The following is a 27,096-nucleotide window of genomic DNA, read 5'->3' as shown; positions in this document are numbered from 1 at the left end:
CCGCGCGCAGCAACGAAGACCCAACGCAGCCAAAAATAAAAATAAATTAATTAATGAAAAAAAGAAAAAAACACAGACCACAACCTTTAATATTGAGAACCCAAACCCTAAAGTAAGAAGTCCAGTCCCCCCAAAGCAAACCTCAGCCCCCCAAGTTGACCTCAGACCCTAAAGTAAAGATGTCTAGGTCCCCAAACTGTCACTTCAGACCCTCAAGTTGCGACCCCCAACCCTAAACTGAGATCTCACCTGTGAGTTCCACTCTGAAACCCAAACTCTAAAATTGAAGCCTCATACTCAGTGTGGGGGGCTGCAGGCCCTAACAATTCTCAAAGTTCCAAACTGTGGCTCCAGACCCTAAATCTCATACCTCATGCTCTACATTGAGATTCTAGACCCTAAATCTACACTGAAGCTTCAATCCTCCCAAATTAGACCCTGGACCCCCAAAATGCTCTTCTAGACTTCCAGACCCCCACACTAGGATCTCTGATTCCAACAGGAAAGCTTCCAGCCACAAAACCCAAGACCTTCAGATTTCCAAAACGAGTTCTCTCCAGACACAAATCCCGAGACCCCAGATCCTAACTTGTGACCCCCAAATCCCCAACACTATTCAGAGACTTCGTATCTCAAACTTGAGCGTGGATCCCCAAACCTAGGCCCAGCCTCAAACCCAAACTCCGGCTCTGCTGCTCGGGTCCTGCCTCCCCCAGGGCCCGGGCACCCAAGGCACAACCGCCCTCCCATCTGCCTGAAACTCCCAGAGGGAGGCCACGACCACGAAGTGGACCCCAGGCTCCCCTCTCGCCGGCTAGTCACCCGACCGGTTCCCCTTGGCCTCCAGCACCCGCCTCAGGACGTGCACAATGGCGTGAGCCGCCCCCTTCTGGTTTTGCGCCAGCCCCACACTTGGGAGCCCGATCAGACAGCGTCTCGTGCCGGTCCCGGTAGGCTGGCCGGCCGCGTGCGCCAACCTCAGGCCGGCCTCAGCCACCACGTTCCCAGCCCAGGCGTGAGGTGGATGCGAATCCCCTTTGGCGCGAGGCTCCGGCGCGAGGCTCCTGCGCGAGGCCTGAGGAGGAGAGCAAGAGCGAACTCTCGAGGCCAGGCCACGCCCTCACCAGTTCCCGCCAAGATGTGCTGGGTGCGAGACTAGAGAGGGGAAACGGCAGGGTTCGAGTGGCCGTGCGCACGCGCGCCTGGGGAAGGCCCTGTCTTCCAGCACACAGCTAGCCTGGCCTCGCGCCTCCTGACACAGTCTTTGCCGGCGCGCCAAAAGTGCCGACCAATCAGCGCTCGCTCAGCTGCCCGCCTTTTCGGCGGGTGCCGCCCCTCAGGCCACCGCCCCTCAGGCCCCGCCCCCAGACCACTTCTGAGGTCCTGAGCCAGTGGAGCCTAATGAGGAGGCGGGGTCTCCCTAACTGCCAGCTCTCCGGAAGCGAGGGAGATGTGACCAGTCTCCCTTCCCAACCTCTGGTGTCCCGTTGCCAACTTTTCCCTTTAGCGCATGTCTAATGAGGGCCTATGCCAAGCGCTATGCTAGAAGTTGGGAATTTAGCCAAAGTCTTCCCAGTGCAGTTGGGAAGGCTCACAGACCGTGAGAATCTAGTGAGGCAGAGGCTGCATTAAAGAGAGATAAATTGAGAAAAGATTCAGAGGAGGGCCATTGGAATCGAGCCTTAATGGCAGTTCCCCTCATGAAGTTGTTATGTTCCTTAATATAGCAAACTTTCCATTTTAGAAAGTTCACTCTCATGGACCGTGGAGGATGGACAGGAAAATATAGCTTAAGGGGAGACGATCTAGCAACCTAGTGGAGAGCAGAGGCCCTGGGGTCCAACACATTTCAGTTCAAATCACTTTCTTGCTGTGTTGCCCTGGAGAAGAATCTCAATCTCTTTCTGCCTTAGTTTTTATAAGTTTGGGATAATTCTTGGGTTCTGTGCAGAGTGTCTGGCATATAATTAACATACAATAGATATTTACTCAACGTTTATTTACACTCTTCTGTGTGCTTGAACAGGATACAAAAAGGTGCCTGTCTTCGTGAATCTTCTATGATATGTACACATTTCTAGTGCATGGAGCTATCCTCCCTCCTAAAGCTTAAGGCTAATTTCCTTATTTGTAAATTAGGAGGTGGTGGTAAGAAAACCAGGGGGAAGAATGGATGGGAAAGTGTTTGAGAAAGTACAAGGCACTGTTAATTATTATGTTAATCAGTTTAAGTAAATCGGTAAACTTGCTCTTCCCACCTCTCCACCCCTCACAAAAACTACCCCTTTGCAGTTTTCTCAATCCCTTTTCCAAGGACCCCGGGCCAAAATGGAGGAGGTTGCACTCCAACTCCCAGTGCGCCTGACGGGGGCGCTCTGTGCGCCTGCGCTGTCAGGCCCCCTCTCTACCTCCTGGGAGTTAGAGTCGCTCTTTTCCTCAGCCCGCCCAGTTTGCTTCCTTCCCCACCTCCAAGCTTGACCGTGCTGCCTTCTGGGAGTTGTAGTCCGTGGCCGCCCGGACTCCAATTCCCAGCGGGCTTCGGGGCGGGAACCCGGAAGGGGAGGCTGGAGAGGAGCGAGTGGGGGAAACCCGCGTAGCCGAGGGAGCTGCAGCGCGGGGAGATGGTGAGAACCCCGAGAGGGGGCCGGGGGCGCTTGAGAACCCGGGCGGGGGTTCGGGACCCTGTGGCGAGAGGGAAGAGGCAGGGGCTAAGAAGGGGCTGGGTGAGGGGAGATCGCTTGGGGGAGGGGATTGGGAGAAATGGGAGCCGGAGGGAATAGTAGAAGAATGGGGGCTGGGGATGGGTCTTGAAGGTGGGGAGAGAGTCGAGCTTTGGGATTGATTGTGAGGGAGCTCAGAGCTGGGGAAATGAGTCCCGAGTTGGAGAAGGGGCTGGGCGTCCTGGCAGAGGCCCTGAAGGGGGCAATTTCGAGGGGTTTAGCGTAGGGGATGTGGAAAGGCATGGGAGTCAGTGCTAGATGAATGAAGGGGTCTGGAGGCTCCGAGGGAAAGGCCAGCTGTGGATGCGGTGGGTTGGAGCCTCTGGATCGGATTGGGGACAGGAGGGCAAGCTGAGATGGTGGAAGAGAGAAATCAGTGATAGAGTGGTGTGTAGGTTAGGATACAGAACTGTGGGTGGAGTGCGGAGCATGAGATGAGGGGCCTGCCTGTAGCGATAGTTTGCTTAGTCCAGCCAGAGACTCCCGATAAACTGGACAGTCACAGAACTGTAGGATAATATGAATATGGCCAGCAGAGGCCATAAAGACGACCTTTTGCACTCTCGTTTCTCCAATGGGATTAGAAAAGTGTAGCGGATTATGTGTCTGGACATTCCAGCATTCAGATCTTTTCTTCTGCTACTCCTCTGTGACCTGGGCAAGTGTCCCCTCTCTGAAACTCAGTGCCCTTATCTATTGTGGGAACAACATGCCCCTGAGAAGAGAGGAGGCTTCCTAAGATCGTCATCCCGGCTCGGGGTAAGTCCTTAGTCTAAGAGCTGTTGGTGGGAAGTTCCCCACCCCAGGAATGTGACTGGGTCACAGGTGCTAATGGATTCCCTCCTTTTTAGTCCAGCCCCAGGGGCGTTTTCTCAAAACCTGGCACTGAGCTGGGCACACCCCAGCTCAGAAACATGCGGGGGCGGGAGGGGGGGTGCGTTCTCCACAGTCGATTCCAGCTAATAGTTATTGTTTAGGAAGTGCCTGGCCCTGTTCTTAGCTACTTGTATGTATTACGTCCTTTAATTCTGACAACACCCCTAAGTTGTAGGTTCTGTTATTTTCTCCATTCTACAGAAAGGAAGTAGAGGCACAGAGAGGTTCAGCAACTTTCCCAAGGTCATCCAGCATTAAACGACAGACTCAGGATTCCAACCTAGACATCCTGGCTCAGAATCTGTGCTCTCCCCACTGTAATTTAGTCCCCTCTCCTTGTACTGAAGTACAATGTCATGAGCAGGGCAGAGACTTGAGAACTGAAGCAGTCCTCAGTTTGAATTTTAGTTCTGCCATTTACTTGCTGTGTGACCTTGGGCAAGTCTTTTGGCCTCTCCTCAATTATAAAATGGGATCAGAACCCCTAGGAAGGTTAGAGGGTTCGGGCGGGTAAGCACGTGAAGTGCTTGGAGTAACTGCTTTATACACCTGAGTTGTCGGTTTTTTTTTGAATGGGAATGGGAAACGCAGACCTGAGAGAGGACAGTAGAGAAGGACCAGTGAGGGAGACATCATCAGCCAGGCTGCCTTTCCTTTCTCTCCCAGGTTCCTCCCATATCCTGACTCTTGTAGTTACCCACCCTCTACCCCTGGGCACCCAAGCCCAAGGGTGACTCCCCGAGGGGGTGCTCAGAAACTCAATATGTCCCCATTTCCATTCCTAGCCCCGGCCAAATATAAATATTTCACTTGCCAATGCCCAGCCTGGCCCAACTCCAGGTGTTTCTGTGAATATGAAATATTTCTAACAACTGTGTGCTTTTTTCTCCCAACTTTTTCGTCATTAGGACCTCACTGGGCAGTTTGGCAACTTTGTCAGTCATTTTGAAACAGTTTGGCTCATTTGTCTTGAGGCTTCCAGAGTTTATCCCATAAATTGTCTGACCCTGATAGGAAAGCTTATGGTTAATAGCATCGGCATCAGATGGGACCACGTTCCTGTCCCCCACCTCTGCTGCTGTGTGTCCTTGGCCAAGTTGCTTTCCCCCTCTGGGCCTGTTTTCTCATATGTAAAATGGGGCCACATTCCAGCCATGAGGCTCTTGTAAGCAGTTGATGAGGTCACATGTATAAAATGCCTAGTGCATATTAAGCTCTTAATAAGTGTGAAGTATTTTGATTAATTTTATTCTTTCAAGAAAAATTTATTGAACATGTGCTCCAGAACCAGCACACCCAGATTTGAATCCTGGCTCCATCACCCACCAGCTGTGTGACTTTGGACAAGTCACTTAACCCCTCTGGACCTCAGTTTCCTCTTCTGGAAAATGGGGGTTCATCCTTTGAGTAGTCCACCATGTTGATAGAGCACATACTATGTGCCAGGGCCTGTACCAGGTACATTTTTGTCTCCAGGTCTCCTGTTAGTTTGGGGAAAAGTTGCCAACCTCTTACTCTTCCCTGTACCAGTTTGTCACATCTGGGTGCCCCGGGGTGATGTGACACCGTTTTCCCCCTTTATTTGTTTCTCTTAGAAAATGTGTCTCCTTTCCAAGTTATTTTGCCTTTTCTTCGAATCTTAAGTGTGTTTTCAGCCTGTGCTTATCTGAAGCTTACTCATACAAAATGATATTTTTTTTTATCATTGCGAATGGTATATATCTAGCGGCTCTGGTAAAGCTGCGTTACTCTTAAAAGCACAGGTTTTCTCAAAGACTTGGCTTGTCACCTGCTCCTGACCCCTCAATTAAGATCATAACCCCCGCTTTACACTCCTCATCCCTCTCACTTGGTATGTTTGTTTCCCTGTAGCACCTTGAAAATTACTGTTTATTCCTTGTCCCCTCTCTCCAATCCATGAGGACAAGGATTTCTGTCTCCTGCGCCCTGCATGTCCCCGATGCCTGGAACAGTGTCTGGCACCCAGTAGCTGCTCTGTAAATTCTGTTTAATTACTAGGTGAGACCCAATACCCAACAGTAAGAAAGGCATGGCCATATTTTGATTATTGTGGGGGACTAGGATCGGTTTCATTTCAGAATGTGAAATAAAGAGAGATGTCTCTGGCTCCCTCAGTGATAACTCTTCAGCAGTCTCACTTTTTTTTTTTTTTTGGCTGCACTGCGCAGCTTGTGGGATCTTAGTTCCCTGACCACGGATTGAACCTGTGCCCCGTGCAGTGGAAGTGGGGAGTCCTAACCACTGGACTGCCAGGGAATTCTCTGTCTCACCTTTTCTTAATAATCCTGGTGCCTTCGTATTGAACCTCTCCTTGGTGCCTCGCTGGCAGTGAGCGCTCTACTGGGTTGATCTCAGTGAATCAGCAGCCAACCCATGGGTGGGTACTGTGATTATCTGTATTTTTCAGTGGGGGAAACCAAGGCACAGAGGGATAAAAACCCTGCCTACGGTCACACCCCTAGAAGTGGGAAAGCTGGGGTGCTCGGAGGCCCTGTCTGGATTCTGTCTGCACCCTGGATCTCTAGATCCTGAGGATTTGGATGATTCCTACCATCAGCTGTTAGTCAGAAAGGGAAACTTGAGAGGGGGAGAGAGACCAGCAGACCTTGAGTCCAAAAAGCCAATAAAGGGACATGGATGGATCAGGATTGTGGACAAAGTAGTGGTGGGGGTGACGGGGTAGAGACAGTGGAGGATAGAAAGAGCAGGACCAGGAGCAGAGCCCCGGGGTCCTGCCACTGATGCCTGTTTGGCAGTGGGCAAGTGCATTCCCTGGGCACCACTCTGTGCCCAGTCCTGTGCTGGCACGACCCTGACCTCCCGGACCATGGGATGGAGGTACCCCAAGGTGGGGGGAGGGGGGTATCCCCTGACTCAGCGTGGGGGAGTCAGGCGTCTACTTTTATCCTTTCCTTCCTTCTTTGGCTTATTCTGTGGTTGCTACCGTTTCCAGCTTCTCAAGTCGCAGGCTCAGCTTGTTAATTGTCAGCCTTTCTCCTTTCTCTGTGCGTTGACAGAAGCAGGTTCTCCCTCCACCTGCTGCACAGCTGTCCTCCTTGGAGCTCCCTTTACCTTCATCTGGGGATTCCTTCCTTTTGCCTTTTTCTGGGCTAGATCTTATTTCTTCGATCTGATAGCTTCCTTTTTCTTGGTTTATTCCTTCCTGTGGTGAAGCAAATCCTCCAGTAGCTTTCTGAGAAACGGTTCCTGGGCATGTTCTGTTTGTTTGTTTGTTCATTTTGTTTTGCCAACTTGCACCTCTCGGGGAAGAACTTTAAACAGGGGAGTGCTGTGGTCTGATTTGTGTGTGGAAAGCTCTCTCTGGCTACCATGGAAAGGATGGAGCCGGAAATGTTAAACCAGGCCAGGGAGCCACGTGCGGAGGCTGGAGCAGCTGTACCTTTGAGGAGAGGTCCCAGCCTTCCAGAAATCCAGAGGATGAAGGGGAGAGAGGCCTTCACCCAGGTCATTGTCATTCAGCAAGGGCAGGTGACAGGTGCTGCCAGAGGAGGCCTGAGGAGGAAGAGATCCTGTGTAGCTTAGGGTGGCACCAGCACAGCTCCTGGAGGAGGTGGGATCCTACCTTGGTCCTGGGAGCAGGATTTCCACCGGTGGACTCGGCTGGACCAGCTAGTTTTTCACAAGAGGTCCCCAGTAGCAACTGTGCAGAAGGCAGACAGTATGGCAGTGTTAGGGGTTTGTTCAAACAAATGTGCACTGCACACCTGTGATGTGCTTGGGCGTTGCTTCTCACACTTAATTGTGCTTGCAGTCCCCCAGAGAGCTTGTTGAAGTGCACATTCTGATTCAGTGGGTGTAGAGCAGAGCCCAAGATTGCATTTCTAACACACTCCCAGCGGCTGCCGCTCTGGGGACCACACTAATAGTAGCCAACCGCTCGGCGCTGTTCTAAAAGCTGGTGACACAGCAGTGGAAAAAAAAACTAGGCAAAAATATCAGCCTCGGGGGAGCTTTCATTTTAGTGAGAGGAGGGGACAATAAACTTTATAAAGTTTACAGTGTATTAGATAGTAACACATGCTAAGGAGAAAAGTAAATCAGGGAAGGAGAGTGTATGTCTGTCTCTGGCAGGGGCTGCAGTTTTCAATCAAGGAGGGTCTCGTGAACAATAAGGTCCTACTGTATAGCACAGGGAACTCTATTCAATATCCTGTGATCAACCATAATGGAAAAGACTATGAAAAAAGAATATGTATATATGTATAACTGGATCACTTTGCTGTACAGTAGAAATTAACACAACATTGTAAATCAACTATACTTCAATAAAATAAGTTAAAAAAAAAAAAAAAAAGGAAGGTCCCATGAAGGTGATCTGAGGAGGGGGTGAGCCCTGTGAATACCTGGGGAAGAGTATTCTAGGCATAGGGAACAGAGAGTGCAAAGGCCTTGTGGACTGAACAAGATGATCCAGGAAAAGTGCTCCGTATACTCAGTGAATGAGCCGCTTGTACTGTGGAGTCAGCCAGACTCTTGGAGTCAAAGCTCAGCCACAGAGCTGCGTCCGACAGCAATTACTTAGCCCTTCTATGCCTCCACTGGCTGATCCCTGAAACGAGATGAAAAATAGTAAGATGATGTGAGAATTAAACGAGTTAATATTTGTACAGTACTCACAGCAAAGCCTGGCTCACGGTGAGTGCTCCAGTGTTAACTGCTGTCGTGATCATCATTTGCTCTGTAATATATTCATGTCGGCCATGATTGTTTATTTGGATGTCTGCCCCCTTTCCCATGAGCTCTTTCTGGTGAACTCAGCGTCATCTCTGTATCCCCAGCATCCAACCCAGGGCCAGCACACAGGAGGACCTCTGAATGTCAGATGAGGGATATAAAACTGGATTCTCCAATTGTCGGGGGCATTCCAGCAAGGGTGTTGGTTGTGTGGTTCAGGTCCTTACTGACTTTATCTTTTCAACCAATGTCTTATGGAGAGATATATTAAGGTGTCCCATTACATTTGTGGATTTGCCAAACTGTTTGTCATTCTGCTGTTTTTTGCTTTGTATATTTTGAAGCCATAGTATTAGGAGCACGTATGTTGAGAACTTTTGTGTATAATGGGTCAGTTTGTTTTGTCACCATCTTTGTCCCTAATAATACCTTTTGCTCTTGTCAGTTGTTACTATTTTTTTTAAACAGCAATGTCACTCCTCTCCTTGACTCTTGGTTCATATTTGCCTGGTCAGTCTTTTCCCATCTTTTTATTTTCAGTCTTTCTGGCTTCTGATGTTTTACAATAAATGGATCTTCACAGAGCATTCTCTAAAAGCTGTCTTAGCTTAGGGCTTTGTGCTGGGCTCAGTGTGTGGAAGTTAGAAAATTCTGCCCCAGTGACCTCGGACACAGATAGAATACTTGGGTGTGAAACAGAATTTACACTGTCAGGCTTCATGGAGTTTACGACATGGAGCCTCTGGAAAAGGAGCTTTGATCCATTCAGTCCCATGCTGGGCAGTGTTGCTGGGGTCACCATGATGAGCATGATACCTCTGACTCTTCCTCCCTCCTCTCCTCCCGGGGGTTCACTCTCCAGTGGAGGAGACAGATCCATCTCTAGACAGTGATGACTCAAGAGTGGGCAGGGCCGGGACTTGGGAACCCGGAGGTCTCCCTCTGGGCAGTTGGGAGGTTTCCAGGAAGGGAGCTCAGGGAAGGCCTCTCTGTTAAAGATACAGGCCCATTAAAGTTACATTTGAGCAAAGACCCAAATGATAGAAGGGATTGAACCATGTGGAGATCTGGGAGCAAAGCGTTCCAGTCAGAGGAAACAGCAGATGCAAAGACCATGGAAGGAAAGAGCTTGGTGACTCTGAGAAATAGACAGCAAGGAGGCCAGTGTGGGAGCCCAGAGGTGGAGCCTGACCCAGCCTGGGAGGTTAGCTTCCTGCAGCAGGGGATGGCTGAGCTGAGACCCCAGAGAATATATAATTAAACAATAGAGCGCAGCAATCTAGAATCAGATTCCCTGGGTTCATATCCCTACTCGCAGTTATGTGTGACCTTGGGCTAGTTAGGCAACCTGTCCTGCCTCAATTTCTTCATCTATACAATGGAGATAACAACTCCTATCGAGGATCAGACAGGGCCCCAGTATCCTAACTACTCTGTGTGCCAGATCAGGTGCTTACCCGGGTCCACTGGGGGTGTGGAAGAGTGGGGAAGGACGAGGCTGGACCAGTGGGGTATCTGGGCTTTTTCCCAAGGGCACTGGGGAGTTATGGTAGGTTCTGAGAAGGGTAGGTACAAGGTCAGGTTTATACTTTTAGAAGACCCTTCTGGCTCTGATGTGTGGGATGGTTAGTAGCAGGCAGGGTGGTGGGGATGGACAGATGCCTGCAGTGGGGCCACCTTTGAGTGTCTCTTGAGTCCGCCTGGCACTGAAAGGTTCTAGGCCAGTGCTGTTCAAGAGGAATATAAAGTGAGCCTTACGTGCAATTTAAAATCTTCTAGTAGCCACATTTAAAAAGTCAAAAGAAGGAGGTGGAGTTAATTTTAACTATTTTAACTCAATTATATCCTAAATAGTATCATTTTAACAGGTAATCAATATTAAAAAAAACATTATTGAGGTGTTTCATAGTCTTTTATTGTACTAACTCAGAGTCAGATTTGCGGCGCCTGGTTGGAAGGGCTGGCCGGAGAGGTCCTTTTGGCCACACGGCCTGAGCCTTGAATGCCAGGCCCAGAGGCTTAGACTCAGTGCCGCGGGAGCCATCGCAGGGTTCTGCCCATTTGTTTTTCAGGGTTAGGTGATCCCGCTGCCCAGTTTCCCCCTCAGGAGATCTCGCCCCCCAGGGCTCCCTACCAAAGCTAGGCACTTTTAGATCTTTCTGCCCCCTTCCTTCCGCCCTGGAGTCTCAATCCCTAAACTGCTTGGCCCTTTAAATCTCAACTGTCAATCAAGGCTCCTGTTGAGAGGAAACGTCGTAATAAACCTCTCCCTGAATGCCGTGGCCTCGTTCCTGGCCTTGTCCCTCCGTTTAGCAGGAAGTTGGGAGTTGTTCCACGCTCTCTTGCACTCGGCTGTTTCCACACCCCCCTTCGTCACCTCTCGCCTACTCCTCCCTCTTCGAAGTTGGGCCCCTTCGCCAAGGCCTTCCTTATATGGGCATGGCCCCGAACGGCCGCCGCTCATTGGCTGGTGGCCTCACGCGCGCGTCTGTCAACAAAGGGGCGGAGGGAAACTAGCCGGGTGCCCGCCCGCGCGACAGCCGGAGGGAAGGAGCGAGGGGGCGGGCCCTCTTCCCACTCGTGCGCACGCGTGTGTGCAGCCACTTTCTCCCGCCGTAGGGGGCGGGGCTCGCCGGTGGGGGCGCTTTGGGGGCGGGGCTCGGTTTCGAGGGTAGCCCCAGGGGTTGGCGGATTCCGGGGAGGCTATATCTGGGGGCTTGGGGACATTCTTGCGTGCGTGTGGGGATACTTTGGGGTTCCCTTGAGTTTAGGGGGCACCTTGGGATTTTGGTTTCCGTTCTGTTGTAGTGTGGAAGGTTCGGTTGTGTTGTAGGGGATCTCCCGTGTGGATTGGGGTGTTTGGTGGGTATAGGATTTGGGGAGCCACGGAGAGACTGAGAAGCAAAGAAAAGAGTCCAAGAGTACCAATTCTGGACCCAGAATGCGTGGGCTTTCGGCTCTCCCGACTTTCTAGCTGATTGTCTGCGGACACGGGATTTAACCTTTCTGTGCCTCATCTGGAAACAGGGACTGATAACGCTACCTGCTTCCTAGGGACGGGGGAGGATTAGCAGGAGTTGTTAGAACAGTACCCAGTAAGCTGCCAGCGAGCATGCCATGAGCTCATGTCTGCTTATTAACATTTTGTAAGGTTTCTTTGGGAGTATTTTGGAGGTTCTTTTGGCCTTTGAGAAATATCTGGTTTGGGATTGGTTTTATGTGTTACGGAGCTTTTATGCTTTAGTGAGTTGTTCTGCGGTTGGGGGGCTTCTGTGGAATTAGGGAATACATGTGGAGGTTTAGAAAGAGTTTGAGGTGAGTATAGGATTTCAAGAAACTGGTCTTTTGGGTCATCTGTGAGGTTGGGAAATTGCTGTGTGTGTTTGAGTTCTTGGTTAGGCATGGGATCTGTGAGGGGTTCGTTGAGATTGAGGCTTTCTGTGCTGGAGGGGATGGATATTTTTAGGTTTGGAAGTTTAAAGCAGGATTTGAGAGGGTCTGGATATTTTGTCAGGATACATTTGCATCTATAGAGAATGAATGGCCTTTGATGTGGTAGCTTCTATTCCTGGACATTTTAGATGTGTTGCTGGTTGGTAAACTTAGCCTTCTGTAGGTTTTAGGGGCTGTGTGGCATTTTTTTTAGTTGTTTTTTTAAGCAGGAAACTGGCATTTCAGCAGGGGCTGTAAGTATTGGGGTAGGTTGGATTGGGGATTATGGGGGGCAAGGATTTTTAGGATTAGGACTTTCTGGGGTCTGTGGATGTTTGGAGGCTGTCTAGATCTTGAATGGTGTGTACAGGGCTATGAAGTAAATGGTGATTTAGTGGTGTCTGTGGTATTGCCTGAATTTAGAGGGACCGTATATACTGCAGAGGTCAGCAAACTTTTTCCATAAAGGGCCAGATAATGAGTATTTTAGGCTTTGCAGGCCATATGTTCTCTGTTGCTACTACTCACCTCTGCCTTGATAGCACGAAAGCAGTCATAAACAAATGCACATGCTTCAATAAAACTTTATTTGCAGAGGCAGGCAGTGGGCCAGATTTGGCCTGTGGCTCAAAATAGTCTGACCAGGAGTCAGCAAACTACTTTTACCAGTCTGTAAGCATGTGGAAGTTTTGATGTTTGAAGGGTATTTTGTTGTTTTTTGTTTGTTTGTTTTGTTTTTTTAATTTATTTTTATTTTTGGCTGTGTTGGGTCTTCGTTGCTGCACGCGGGCTTTCTCTGGTTGCGGCGAGCGGGGGCTACTCTTCGTTGCAGTGCGCAGGCTTCTCATTGTGGTGGCTTCTCTTGTTGCGGAGCACAGGCTCTAGGCGCGCGGGGTCAGTAGTTGTGGCATGCAGGCTCAGTAGTGGTGGTGCACGGGCTTAGTTGCTCCACGGCATGTGGGATCTTCCCAGACCAGGGATCGAACCCGTGTCCCCTGCATTGGCAGGCAGATTCTTAACCACTGGGCCACCAGGGAGGCCCTGAAGGGTATTTTGGTTTCAAGATGTCTGGAGGGAAATGGGCCAGGGAAGGATTGAGACTGAGGGATTGAGACTGTTGGTCCTGCAGTGGAACGAGGTCGTGTCAGAGTCATTAGCAAAATTGCTTCCAGATTAGGTCACACACACAAAGTCATTGCAAAATAAAACGGTCACTGTTACAAGCCCTAAGTCTGGAAAACAAGTTTGAGGGCCTGGTGTTAACGCTATGTAAGCCTTCCCCACTCTGAGCCTCAAACTCAGCAAGTTGTGAGCAACTTGAGGAAACTTGACTAGAAAGGCCTTCTCATCCCAGGGGTCTGCGTTTGTGCTTAAGGGAATTACCTGCACAGTCTTGGTGCAAGTGTGTGCATTTTTCTGGGTGAGGATACACAGCTTTAAGGGATCCTTCAAGAGCCTCACGACCCGAGCAAAGCGAGGAGCTGAATTCTTAAGGACCTCTCTGTCTCCGACCTCTGATTTTCTCCCCCTGCCCAGCCTACCTTGTTGCTTCCTCTGGGCTCAAGCTGCAGTAGCTGTGGGCAGGGCTGGGAATTCTTGTCTTTTCAGGAACCTGTTACTAGGTGAGCAAATAGAAAAAGGAGGAGCTGTCTGTCAGTTGGTACTTTCATTTCTGTTTAAGAAGTTATGGCAGCAGGAGGCCCCTGGATCGTGAGTGAAACCAGTGAGGCTGTGAGACAGCGGAGGGTTGGAGCAAACTGCCAGCTCCGGTCACACTCTGAGTTTTACAGGAGCAGGTCCTAACCCCTCTGCAGCCTTCCATTTGCTCACCTGTGCCAGGGGGGCGGGAACAGGATCTCAGTGGTCTAGTTTGGTCTGTCCCCTCAGGTCAGGAGATGTTGAGGTCAGTGGGGTACTGGGAGGGCAGGCCGTTCCCCAGCTCCCCAGCCTCCTCTTCCCTGTCTCCAGGTGGCCTGTGGAGCCCCCCACCGCCATTCAGGTCCTGAGATGTGGTGAACCCCCGCCTGTCTGCCACCATTCCCCAGAATGGACCGAGGGGGCCTCCTTCCCTTCCAGCTGTGGTGCCCCCGGCCCTTTGGCACCTACTCCCAGAACCAGCCGCGCCCGCCTTCCGCAGCCCTCAAGCCGTCAGCCTGCCCTGAGCCAGGTGGGGGGGCGGAGCCAGACCATGGCCCTGCCCACTCAGAAAACACACCCCCAGCCTTGGCCACGGAGGCTCCTGCCTCCCAGCCTGCCCCGCTCCTTTCAGCGGCCGCTGCCGGCGACGAGGGTCGAGTCCTGCTGGACACGTGGTATGTTATCAAGCCCGGGAATACAAAGGAGAAGGTGGCCTTCTTTGTGGCCCACCAGTGCGGTGGAGGCAACCGGGCCAGCTCCATGAAGGTCAAGGGGCACTGGGGCAGTGACAGCTCCAAGGCCAAGCGGAGGAGGCGCTGTCTTGAGCCTACGAAGGCTCCTCCGGACCCAGGGGGACAAGACGGGCCCCCTGCTGCTGAGGGGGTCCCAGCCTCAGCCGGTGAGGATGTGGACCTACTCTCTGTGGCCGAGATGGTGGCCCTGGTGGAACAGCGGGCCGCCCTGGCCCTGCAGAGCTACCCGCGCCCGAGCACCCCAGCGCCTGTGGTCTACGTGTCGGCCGAGCAGGGTGGGCCTGCCAAGGGGCTGGGGTCCGAACGGCGGTCCGGTGGCGGGGACTGCAGCCGTGTGGCGGAGGCCGTGGCCCACTTCGAGGCTCAGCGGGACAACCCTCCAGCCAAAGGCCTCCGCAAGGAGGAGCGGCCCGGGCCAGGCCCCGGGGAGGTGCGCATCGCCTTCCGGATCTCCAATGGCCGAGAGCCCCGTGCACCGGATGGCAGCTTGCCCAACGGGAGCGGGGGCCGGCCGGGTTGTGCCTACCCTGGCAGCCCGGGTCCTGGGGCCCGCGCCAAGGACAAGATCACCTGCGACCTGTACCAGCTCATCAGCCCCTCTCGGGATGCCCTCCCCAGCAATGTGGAGTTTCTGCTGGCTAGGGCGGATGAAGCCAGCGAGGGTGAGACCCCAGCCCCTGCCAGGCCCGAGGACACTCCCCCGGCCCCCCCTCCACCCCCTGCCCGGGACTGTGGCGCGTCAGGCTTCCATGTGGATGTGGTGGTGACGGGGGTGGTGGATGAGTGCATCTTCTTCGGCAAGGATGGCACCAAAAACGTGAAGGAGGAGACGGTGTGCCTGACCGTCAGCCCCGAGGAGCCACCCCCGCCTGGCCAGCTCTTCTTCCTCCAGCCCCGGGGACCGGATGGGCCCCCCGAGCCACCGCCAACTGACTCGCCCGCCACTCTACCCGGCCCGGACGATGCTGAGGGCACGGTGGACACCTCCCTGTGCCGCCTGTACCGGCACGTGTCGCACGACTTCCTGGAAATCCGCTTCAAGATCCAGCGGTTGCTGGAGCCGCGACAGTACATGCTGCTGCTGCCTGAGCACGTGCTGGTCAAGATCTTCAGCTTCCTGCCCACGCGCGCCCTGGCGGCCCTCAAGTGCACCTGCCACCACTTCAAGGGCATCATTGAGGCGTTCGGCGTGCGGGCCACAGACTCGCGCTGGAGCCGCGACCCGCTCTACCGCGATGACCCTTGCAAGCAGTGCCGCAAGCGATACGAGAAGGGCGATGTGTCGCTCTGCCGCTGGCACCCCAAGCCCTACCACCACGACCTGCCTTATGGACGTTCCTACTGGATGTGCTGCCGCCGAGCCGACCGCGAGACGCCCGGCTGCCGCCTGGGTCTGCACGATAACAACTGGGTGTTGCCCTGCAATGGGCCAGGCGGTGGGGGCGGCCGGGCTGGCCGGGAGGAGGGGAGGTGAAGCCAGGGGAGGGGGGGGGAAGAGCCCACCATGCCCACCCCCACCCCCTCCCCCTGGGAGCCGAGGGTCAGGACTGGGTCACCAGCCCATACCCTCAGCCCAGGCAGCGTTGATCCCCCTCCAGAACTGCGATGGTGTTCAGGGGGATGACCCAAGAAAGCACTCTGATTGACCCCTACTGGTTTTCTACTCTTCAGACCCTCAAGTAGGGTGTTTTTTTTATCAGCATCTCAATTTCTTCTCCATTCAGCCCCAGCGCCCTCCCTGCCACTCTTCATACCCCAGGGATCTACAAGCGGGGAGCAGACGGCAGCTAATTTTGGTACTACTTAAGGGTTCCCCCATTCTGGCCCCCTTCCGTTCCTTCCCCTCAGTTCTTTCTCTCTGGAGCTGTTTTTTTTTTTTTTTCCCCCCAAGAGTCTGCAGCACCCAGGGTTGGTACCCTTCCTAACCTACTACACCAGGGCTCACCTCCTCTTTAGGAATTGGGGCCATCAGATCAAAGATCACATTTGGCAGTTTTCATGGCAGCCTGCCATTTCTAGACGTTTTCCCCATTAAAACAATAAAAATCAGTTTTCTCCTTAACCTCAAGCTACCAGTTTCTCTACTTCCCCTAAAGGGGAAGAGGAGAAAAAAGTTGAAGTGTAAAAATTCTCCTCCTCCCAATATTTAAGCTATTGCCATGACTCTCCCCCCCTCCCCCCTGCAAAAAAGCTGTGAAGCCCTTTGCCTCGCTCTGGACAGCGTGGGGGGCCGGTGGGCAGGGACTGTGGGTTTGAATTTCTGGGTTGTTTTTCCTTCCACTCTGGGTACTTGTTCAGGTGTTGGGGTCTCTTCATCCCCCATCCACATGTGTTTCTTTAGAAGCCTTTGGTCAACCAAGACCTTGACCTTCAGGCAGTTTGATCTGGGGTATTTTTGTTTGTTCTGTTTGAGATGTGTTTCTGTTGTTCTGTTTTGTTTTGGTTTTGGTTTTTCATCCTTGTGGTTCTGGAAAGCTTCTAATGTGTGGCATCTGACCAATTTTGAATTGGTCCTTTCTATAAAATCAGTATTTATAAGGCTGGGCCCAGACTGGTTTGTGTGTTGTTCAGGGAAGGGGTTTGGGAGAGAAGGGAGTCATGGGCCAGTGCATGGTGAAATGGAAAAAGTTGAGAGAAGAATCCTTAGCCGAGTCCCTTAGCCTGAGATTATTTTTGACTCTTCATCTGTGTCATTTTGGATTCGAAAACCTCAAAATAGTAGACGCTCAAACAAGATAGTTTTTATTTCTTTAGAAACCCAGTGTTTGGCAGGTATGGTGGACCTGAAGTCATCGGGAACCCCGGCTCCTTCTAGCCCACTATTCCGTTATTCTTTGGCTGTGGCCCTCATCCTCATGGTCCAAGATGGCTGCTGGAACTCCACCCATCACCATTTTGCAGGAAAGGAAGTCCCTTGCCTCCCAGAAGTACCACAGTGTACTTCTGTGCACATCTTACTGGTCAGAACTTTAGCCACGTGGAAAGGCTGCAGAGGAGACTGGGAAATGCAATCCTTTAGTTGGATGCATTATGCCCAACAAAAAACTCTTGCTAAAGATCCCTGTAATTAAAGCTTTAAAATATTCAGATAATTATTTACTAAAAGAAGAAGGAAAAATGGATATTGAGCGGTGGCTAACGGTCTCTGACATTCTTATCAAGGAATCAAAATTTCCAGAGACTAGGCTATATCATAGCAGTTATTTAATACTTAGATTTTAGAATCAAAGAAACCTGGGTTTGAATCTTGGCTTGGTTTTGTGGGATTTTTGGTTTCCTATAGCGGGAAGGCCAGATTATTTGGACTCTCCTGCTGAAAACCAGAAGTAAAAAAAATCTGAAAAGCATCAAATATCCAATAAAATACAGTTAAGGATATACTAAGCCGAAAATTTAAGGGAAAGGCCCATGGGGCCCTGAAGCCACTTTTGCTCTGAGGGTATTTGCTGATGTGAACAAACTTGGATTTCCTATTTGTAGCCTTATTGGGACAAGCAGGCAGAAATCAAGGTCAAAGCCTGTCCAAGGTGAATCTAATAGGAGGTGGGATCCCACCGAACTACAAGCTCAGGTAAGGCTGACCCAGAACACTGCAGAGAAGATGTTTTAAATGCTGAGGGAGGGACTTTCCTGGTGGTGCAGTGGTTAAGAATCCTTTGCCTGCCAATGCAGGGGACACGGGTTCAAGCCCTGATCTGGGAAGATCCCACATGCCGCGGAGCAACTAAGCCTGTGCCAGCTACTGAGCCTGCGCTCTAGAGCCCGCGTGCCACAACTACTGAAGCCTGCGTGCCTAGAGCCCATGCTCTGCGATGAGAGAAGCCACCGCAATGAGAAGCCCGCGCACCGCAATGAAGAGTAGCCCTCGCTTGCTGCAACTAGAGAAAGCCCGCACGCAGTAACGAAGACCCAACGCAGCCAAAGATAAAATAAATCAAATAAATAAATTTTAAAAAAGATTTATTGAACTAAAGCTAGGTCTGAAGTAGCACAGAGACCAAAAAAAGAAAGAAAACAGGAAGGAAGGTTATGGAGGATAGAGTGAGGAAGTCTAACACATTTAACTGGCGTTCTAGAATCAGAAGAGAGAGTGGTGCAATGATAATATTTAAGGACACGATAATTGCAAATTCCAGACTGGTAAAAAGACCGGTATGCCCAGTGAGTCATAGGCAGGATAAATAAAAAGAAATGAATACCTAGACACATGCAGTGAAAGTGTCCAGCCGTGATCTTCAGCAATTGATTTCTCTGAAGCTCAGTTTCTTAATCTGAAGAATGAGAATACTGACAGTTCCTCAAAAGGCTGACATGTGAGCTATTGCATCTGGAATGTTCAACAGTTGTGCTCACCAAAGACACCTCATGGCCTCTTCATAGTGTGAAGCTGGGGGAGCCTAAGTTTGGGGGACAGATGGGAGCTGGGGGAAACATCACCTTGCCAAGCATCAGCAGCCTCATCTGTAAAATGGGGCTCATGATCCTTACCCTGGATTCAAGTGGAAAATGTGCCCAGGCCCCTTGCCCAGAACCTGGCGTGTAGTACACTCAGTAAGATGACCTGCAGGGAGGCAAGGGGCCAAGGACGTCACTGAACATACTGCTTCCCCTAACATGGAGGTGATGGTTTCACCTACTTCTGGGATGGCTGTGAGGCTAAGGGGACCTGCTGCACTTTTAAGTGTTTGGCACCATGCCTGCCACACAAGAAATGAACAAACAGGAACTAACTTTGTGATTTGAGACCCTCCTGCCCCCCTAGCTGTTGATATCCGTCAATTTCCTTTCTGAACAGCAACTTCTGCCAATTCCACCTCTAAGAGGCTGTTAGTCCCCACCCCCCAAACCTCACTCAGACTTGCAGCGAGTTAAAAGCCTCAGGAGGAGCTACTTTTGACCAACAATCTGTTGGTCCAGCACAGGTGATTTTTGGAAGGGAGGTAGGACATGGGGATAGGAGCACAGCTGTGGGTGAGAATCTGGGCTCTGTCCATAACTGGTTCGTAATTCTCAGCCCTGGCCACCTCATTTGCAAAATGAGAACCGAAATTGTCCCTCAGCCCGTGAGTTCTCTCGAGTCCTCGCCAGCCTTGAGTTGGCTTGCGAGGCTGACGTTCACCTTCACTCTTTAACCCTGCATCCTGGCCTGGCATCCCTGTGTCCTACCAGGTCTCCATCGAAGTCAAGAAATCAGCAGGTACAGAGCCCAACACGGGACTTCCTGTCTAGGTGCCCTTTAGGTTTGCTAAGGAGCTGTGAATGAACCAAACTTGTATCCTTAAGGACAGCATGTCCCAAAGTTTGCTGATCATGCGACTTCCTCAGGTGCTTGTTAGAGTCCCAGCCCCTCCCTGAAGTTGATTCAGTAGGTGGGACCTGGGAGTCTGCATTTTATTTATTTATTTATTTATTTATTTATTTGCCTCACTGTGCAGCTTGCGGGGTCTTAGTTCCCTGACCAGGGGTTGAACCCGGGCTCCGGCAGTGAGAGTGCCGAGGCCTAACCACTGGACCGCCAGGGAATTCCCCGCATTTTTAAATAAGCACCCCAGTTAAGTCTGAAAATTAGGGCTGGGAAATAATTTCTTGGGTCATCACTAGAGTTTGCAGTTACACACACCATCTCCCACTCCTGTACCCACAGCCAAAAGGGAAACGATGGTTTGGTGTAACTAGTTTACAGTGAGTCTAGATCTGTCTGACCCATTTCTACCATAAGTACACTCAAACTATCAAAACCCAGTGTTTCCCGAAGTATCTTCTGAGGTACCATGGTTCTGTGAGGTGCTTCCCAATAAAGGGGTTCCGTGGTGAAATACTTTGGGGAACGTTGCATTCTCTTTCTTGAAAATTCACATTGCGCAAATGAAGAAACTCATTTAATGTTGTCTCACCCCACTTTGGTCCCCCTTTTCATGCAACACCTATGTATGCTAGTTCTACAGGATAGATTTTGCAGAAACACTGGTTTATTGGCCATTGGATCTGGCAGAATCTGGAGTTCCCAAGTACTGGCTTCCATCTCCTCTGTTCCCTGCTTACGAGCACATCTTCTGTGGGCTCCCCACGGCACATCCATGTGGGAGTTGGGTTTGGACTGATGCAGTAGCAAGGCTGCCATTCTGGAGAAGGAACTGCCACAAAAACATAAGCCACAGAGAATTCATTTGGTCAGGGGTGTTGCTGGTCCACATGCCATTTGCTGACTACAATGGAGAACGGCATTTGGCCCCTGCAGACCTGCAGCCCAAGTGTTTCCCTCAGGGCAGCGGCCAAGCTCTTACTCCTTTGGCTCTCACACCACAGTGGTCTGTCTCTTCCATGTCTTTGAAGAGTGGCAGCTTGAGATAAAGAAAGAGGGTCTTCCAGTCAGAGCACAAGCAGAGCCAAAGGTGTTAAAAAAGGACAAGCCAGCACACACCGCAGGCAGGCCTGGCCTGAGCTCCTCGGCTCCAGGTGCCCTCGTCACAGCTGCTGCTGGGTGCTTCTCCCTCAGAGTCTGCCAGGCAGGCTAGAGCCCCAGGTATTCAGCCAGGAACACGGCCAGGATGCGGCTCAGGTTGTGTACCGTGGGTGGGTGCAGGTTGGCCTCAGAGTCATCGGACGTGTGCCAGACAGAGGGGAAGGGTGTGGAGATGAGGTGGAGCACAGGGACCCCTGCAGGACAGAGAGGAGGCTCAGGCTTGTGTGTGGCCCCCAACTGACCCAGGAGCCCAGGCCCACGTCTGGGGAACCTTGCCTTGTCCCCCCCGAGCAGAAGATACTCTGTTGTGGCACTTGAAGAATTCTGAACAATGATTTTCAGCGTGTGAAGGTACATGTTCGTTTTAAAAATACATCCAGTATATTATTTTCATAACGCAAATTAGAAAAACTCAAAACTTAACAGATTATGGAAAGACAGAAGAAGGGAATGAGGTCTTTGACCTTTCTCGCCAGGTATACATTATTAGGCTCTTTTTGTCTTCTTTACTGATAGTTAACGTTTATGTTCTATTCCAGGCCTGAGTCTAAGGCCATAAAACACACACAATTTTATCCTTACAATAATCATGTAAGGTGTACTATAATACTCCTGTTTTACAGATGTGGACACTGAGGCACAGAGGCAGGCAGAGTGATTTGCCTAAGGTCTCGCCTCTAGTAAAGAGCACAGTCAGAATTTGAACCCAGGCCACGTGTCTCCAGAGTGTGTGCTCCTAACCCTTGCACTGCATTGGGTTCCTGTCCTCAGAGTGTTTCACTCTTTGTTTGTCCAGATTTGGTAAATATCTGTCCCCCTGCTAGACAGGAGCCAGGTGGATTATGGCCTGTCACCATATCCCTGACAGCTAGCTCAGTACCTGCCTTGGGAAGTATTCAGTGAATGAATCAATAAAGGCACTGTAACAAATGTATATTTGTTGAATGAGTAAATTATAGAATAAAAATTTAAAAAGCAGTTTTTAGCACTTAACTATATATGCCAAGCACCGTGTAAGAAGGCATTTTATATATCTAATCTCATCTAATCCTCCCAACCCTGTGATTAAGTATATAACATAAATTTGGTGTAGCCACTATGGAAAACAATGTGAAGTTTCCTCAAAAAATTAAAAATAAAACTGCCATATGAAAAAAAAAGAATACATACATACGTATGTGTTTGTATGTATCTATCTCTTCCTTTTCCAGAAGAAACGGGGCCACAGAGAGGCTCAGTAATTTGCCTTAGGTCACCAATGGTAAGTTGCAGATCCTAGAACCCAGACCTATCCAATTCTAAAACCTATGTTTTGAACCCCTCTACCAGATGTCGTCAACCCTGGCTGTGCATCAGAATCACCTGGGAGTTTTGTAAAAATAATGTAGAGGCCCCAGATTGTGGTTCAGTAGGCCTGAAATGTGACTGGGCATTTTTCGAAGCTCAGGTGATTATGCTGGGTGGCCAAGGGCTTGGGAGGCAAGAACTAGAAGAAACTGCAATCACTGAGGCACAACCAGTAATAGCTAACATTTCTTGAACACTCGCTAGTGCCAGGCACTGGTCCAAGGTCTTTACATTCGATCCCCTCAACAACTCTGAGATGGGGGCTGTTATCAACCCCATCCTTACAGATGAGGACATCAAGGCACAAAGAGGTTAAGCAGTTTGCCACCAGGGGCCACGGCCAGGTCGTATCTGTGGCTCCCTGGGACCCCTGGCCACCACTCCTCCCCACAGCAAGTACCTCGGCGGAGGAAGGGGATGTGGTCGTCTTCCACAGAGCCAGGGGGCTCCCCGGGCTGGAAGTACATCACTTCCCAAGGATGAGAATGCAGTAGGTTGAGACGGTGCAGACGCTTCTCTGGAGGCGGTGGGGATTAGAGAGCAAGGGTCAGCCCCTCAACGGTCAAAGGTTCCCCTGCTCACAAATCAGAGGAGGGCAGGGGGTCTGGGGGTGAAGCACTGGTCATCCCAACAAGGATGAATGTTAGTTACCCCTTATGCAGGCCGACTGTGTTCCCAGTCTCAATTAATCCCTCTGAGTCTAAGGAGGTAGATACCCCTATTATAACCATCATGCCCATTTTACAGATAGGAAGTTGAGGCTCAGAGAGAGGAAGCCACTTGCCCAAGCTCACACAGCTGGTAAGAAAGAGAGCTAGAATTTGAACCCGGGGCTATCTGACCCCAGAGCCCCCGTTTGTAATCACTTCATTTGACTGCTGGGGGGTCTTTTTGTGTTTCTGCCCTAGTGCTTTAGAGAGAGACTAGGGAGGTAGAGGGAAGGCTGGATGACCCCTTAGAGGACAGGTGCCTGGCCTCCCTCCAGCCTCCCAGGTGGGTGCCTGCCTCCTTACCAATACTCCTCAGCCGATGGAACCAGCGGGCCGTGCGAGGAAAGTGACTGTAGAAGGTCGGGTTGGGGGCTCCCAGGAGATCAAGAAGCATAAAGAGATCCTGGGGAGAGAGGCCAGGACTGGAGAGGCCAGGCGGGATGCTGCCAGCCTCGTGTCACCCGCTTCCCACCACACCGGAACCCAGTGGGGCCTGGTCTTACAATAGCCTGGATCCTGGTGAAGCCGGGGCCATGGGGTGCAGACTCCATGAGCTGGGCCAGGTGCCGGGAGCCGTAAAGCGAGTCCTTGGGTCCCCACTCCTTCAGTGCCTCTTCACCGTCCAAGAAGAGCAGCTGCAAGGTCACTGGGGCTGCCTGTGAGGGCCAGTGGTCAGGGCCAGCGCAGTGCCAGCCCTCAGCCTCAGTGCACACACATTTCCTGCCTGCTTGCACAGCTGATGAGGGCAAACTAAGTCTCCTCACTCGAAGAGCACGGTGGCCAAGAGTACAGACTCGGAGCCAGACTGCCTGCGTTCAAACCCTGGCTGGGCTGCTCAGTAGCCAAGCAGTCGTGGGTAAGTTACTAAGTTCTCAAAGCACCGGCTTCCTTATGTAGAAATGGGGTTAATACCAGTCCTCATCATAGGGTAGGATTTGAACCCAGGTCCTAGGACAGCGCCTGGCACACAGTAACTAAACAAGGGTTAGCTCTGATTGTAATTGTTATTCCTCAAGTTCATGTAGCAAAAGAGACGGACCCACAAATAAATAATTATACAAACGATGAAATGCAGTCGGGCAAATGCTTCCAAGAACAACAGCGTCCTGATCTGGCCTAGGGAACATGCCAGGTCTGTTGGAAAGGGATGTTTGCACTGAGGCTGAGTAGGAGCTGGCCTGGCAAAACGGAGCAGAGGGAAGAGTGTTCTCCGGTGAGGAAGAAACATGAATCAGGGCTGGGGCCAAAGAAGGGGCCGAAGAGGTTTGAGTAGAGGCCCAAGGGGTCAGCAAGGGCCAGGGAGCTTGGGCTTTGTTACAGGGGCACTGGCATTTGAGCCATGGAAGGGATCTGAGCAGGGGAGGAGCGTGAGGAGATCTGTGTTTCTGTTCATTCATTCCATACATTTTAAAAAAAATTTTCTCCCACAGGGTTGATGTTTTTATCTTTTTGTTGTTGTTGTTTTAGCATGTGGGCTCTTAGCTGCCCGACCAGGGATCGAACCCATGCCCCTGCATTGGAAGCGCAGAGTCCTAACCACTGGACCACCAGGGAAGTCCCTCCATACATTTTTATTGACATCCTACTTTATGCCAGGCAATATTCTCAGCCCAGAGGATACAGCAGGAAATAAACACAGCCAAGGGCCTGGCTATCTGGAGCTTATTCTAGTTGGGGAGACACAAACAAATCAACATAAAGCCCCATGAGGCATGGGAGAGTGACGGAGCTATTTTAGGGTGGCTGGGAAGGTCTCTTTGAGGAGGTGACATCAAAGTGGACATCTGAATGAAGGGTGGCAGCCAGCCAGGAATATATCTGAGAAAATCACATTCTAGGCAGAGCAAAGAGCAAGTGCAAATGCCTGGGGTGGGAGTGAATTGTGTGGCTTGAGGTACACAGAGGAGGTGGGAGGCTAGAGTGGAGTGAGCGAGGGGTGAGAGGTGGTAGGGGAGACCAGAGAGGTGAGAGGGCACACCTCATGGGCTAAGAGAAGGGCTCTGGCTCACTTGTGGAACAAGGTGAGAGCTGTGGGAGAGAAGGGACAGGATCTGACATTCAGGAAATGGAAAGACCCTGTGGCTGTGTTGTGGAGTGGGGGAAGACAAGACCAAGCACGGGATGGTGTTGGTATGGGCCAAGGTAGAGGCAGTCCCCACCCACCCACCCCCACCCTACCCTGGCTCCTCACCTGCTCCTTGGCTCTAGCCAGCTCCAGGTCCAGGGCCTGGGCCAGCTCCAGTAGGAGGGCGCAAGGCACAGCCGAATCCGTGGCCCCCACAAAGGGGGCTGACCCAGATGAGAAGAGCTTCGAGTCGTAATGGCAGGCAAGGGTGAGGTGACGGGCAGCCCTTGGGTCCAGCGTGGCCACCACGTTGCTGAAGTGCAGTGGCCCCAGGGGTGTCGAGGCTGTGAAGGGGTCCAGTTCTACATGCCAGCCTGCCGTCAGGGTCCGCAGTGTGGCCTCCAGGAACTAGTGGCAAGAGAGAGGTGGGAGAGTGGGTGGGGACTGGGGAGAAGGTCGGAAGAAGGGCCATGTGACCTGAACCATGCCGAGCAGTCAGGTTGACTCACAGATCTCGCTTTGGTTTAATCGTTCCCTTGATACACTTCTGCTGAGTACCTACTAAGTGCCAGGCATGAAGTGACCCTGTCTCTTGATGCCAAGACTAATCACAGCTCACCCTTCCATAGCACTCACTCTGTGCCAAGCCCTTGTTCTAGGAACCCTGTGGAGTGGGGACTGTCAATGGTTCCATTTTGCAGATGAGGAAACTGAGGCACAGAGAAGTTAAGAAACTAGTTCAAGGTCACACTCCAAGTGGCTGATGTGGATTTGAACTCAGGCAGTGTTCAAATGACTCTCAATACTTTCTGAGAGGCAATGTAGAGATGTTACCACACCGGCTCTGGAGCCAACCCATTTGGGTTGAAACCCTAGGTATATCATTCATTAGCTGTGGGATTTGGGCAAAATGCCTAACTATTCTGCGCCTCAGCTTCCCCATCTACACAGTGAAGGTCAGATTGGTGCCCACCTTATCCGGCTGTTGTTGATGCTTAGCGTATAGTAAGATTTTGGTGGGGGCAGTAAAGAGGGCAGTGGTCTGGTGGTTAGCAGGATAGGACTCTAGAGTCAGATTACGCCCAGCCAGAGCCCTAGCTCTGCCACTTGGGCAGAATACCTATTTCCTTGGTGGGCTGCGGGGTCAGGGGTTGGAGGTGGGGCCCCTTACCTTTCTGACTTGGAGATTGCCGGGGCTGCCGGGGGTCCGCACAACCAGCAGGGGGCGCAGATAATTGTTCCAGAGACGGTGAGGGTCCAGTTGCCCCACCACCCTCCGCACCCCGGCTTCGGGGAGACTTCCGATCGACGGGCCCTTGGGAAGGGGGTGGGGAAGAGAAGAACAGAGCGTGAAAGCAACACTCATTCCAACCCTACCCTGGGGGCTGTCGTCCCTAAGAAGCCCCAGTTCCTCTTCCTAATCGCAGCCTCCAGCATCGGAGGTTTCTAGGATAAATCCTAGACTCGGGAAAGACACCCAAGCCCATCCGGCCCAGCCCACCCCCATCTTGATGGGGGAAATCGAGGCCCAGCTAGAGTAAGGGACTCTTCCAAATAAATGACTTTAGGATTAGAACCCAGAACTCCCAGTGTTAGTCCTCCAGACCCTTCCTCTTACGGGGTAACCGCTATTACAGAACAAGCCCGAAGCCTTATTCCGTTGGAAAGAGGCATGCGCTCTAAAGACGGAGACGGCGGCACCTGCGGCTAGGGCAATACGATAAAGATAAAGTCACGTCAACCTGAAACCTCGGAGAAGGGGATGCGGGGAATCAGGGCTCCCGCAGTGCCCGCGTCCCCTCCCGGCCTCACCCGCAGCTCCCGGCCTAGCGGCAGCTCCTCAGTCTGGCGGTGCCAGCCGCTCCAACTGGTGTATAACACCGAGGCCACCGCCAGCGCCAGCAGCAGCAGAGGCAACAGCTGCGCCCGAGGTAGCAGGCGGCGCTTGGGCGGTGAGGGTGGCTCCAAAAGGCCGCGTTCCCCGAGCCGTAGCCGGGGCCGCCCGCGGCCCCCGGGACGCATGGCAGCTTTGCCCTGAAACCGGTCTGGGACAGCGGATAGAGTTTAGGCCCAGCCAAGTCCCACCCCGTGGAATCACCGGACCAATGAGCAACAAGAGCGGCTGCACCATCCCACACTTCCGCGGGCAGTAAAGCCAATGGGACTTTCGTTCTGAGGACACGCCTCCCTGTCTCCCCGGAGCTTTGGGGGTTGGTTCCCCTGAGGGTTGCACAACCCAAAAAGGAGCGCGAAAGAGGTAGGAACCGCCTCAGCGGAGGAGGGGAAGCCAATATGAAGCGTTTGATCATGGAAAACATTCGACCTGCCGGGCGCAGGTCCACGCCCCTCCCGGATGTAGGCAAAGGATTGGTTACCG

General features: G+C 51.8%; 2 protein-coding genes across 7 annotated transcripts; one reads left to right on the top strand and one right to left on the bottom strand.

Annotated features, from left to right (window-relative positions):
- Positions 1-2,554: 2,554 nt before the first annotated feature.
- FBXO46 (F-box protein 46) lies at positions 2,555-16,672 on the top strand. Of its 5 annotated transcripts, none has more exons than XM_081215688.1 (3): positions 2,555-2,624; positions 3,384-3,479; positions 13,713-16,672. In XM_081215688.1, the coding sequence occupies exon 3, from the start codon at positions 13,791-13,793 to the stop codon at positions 15,606-15,608; it is 1,818 nt and encodes a 605-aa protein (XP_081071814.1). In that variant the 5' UTR covers positions 2,555-2,624; positions 3,384-3,479; positions 13,713-13,790; the 3' UTR covers positions 15,609-16,672. The 5 variants fall into 5 exon arrangements, with proteins under 5 accessions (XP_081071814.1, XP_081071813.1, XP_081071812.1 ...); XM_081215686.1 differs by having other exon boundaries at positions 2,581-2,624; positions 3,340-3,479; XM_081215685.1 differs by having other exon boundaries at positions 2,581-2,624; positions 3,305-3,479.
- Positions 16,673-18,059: 1,387 nt separating this feature from the next.
- Positions 18,060-26,780, bottom strand: QPCTL (glutaminyl-peptide cyclotransferase like). Of its 2 annotated transcripts, none has more exons than XM_081217882.1 (7): positions 26,532-26,780; positions 25,891-26,034; positions 24,846-25,127; positions 23,158-23,310; positions 22,958-23,057; positions 22,345-22,461; positions 18,060-20,268 (listed from the first exon to the last, which is right to left on the bottom strand). In XM_081217882.1, the coding sequence occupies exons 1-7, from the start codon at positions 26,739-26,741 to the stop codon at positions 20,048-20,050; spliced, it is 1,227 nt and encodes a 408-aa protein (XP_081074008.1). In that variant the 5' UTR covers positions 26,742-26,780; the 3' UTR covers positions 18,060-20,047. The 2 variants fall into 2 exon arrangements, with proteins under 2 accessions (XP_081074008.1, XP_081074009.1); XM_081217883.1 differs by having other exon boundaries at positions 20,084-20,791.
- Positions 26,781-27,096: the final 316 nt, after the last annotated feature.

This window comes from Mesoplodon bidens (genome assembly GCF_964165515.1).
Source record: "Mesoplodon bidens genome assembly, chromosome: 18".
In the NCBI taxonomy this organism is placed as follows: domain Eukaryota; kingdom Metazoa; phylum Chordata; class Mammalia; order Artiodactyla; family Ziphiidae; genus Mesoplodon; species Mesoplodon bidens.
Note: the sequence above shows the minus strand (reverse complement) of the source record. Positions and strands in the feature narration are given on the sequence as shown.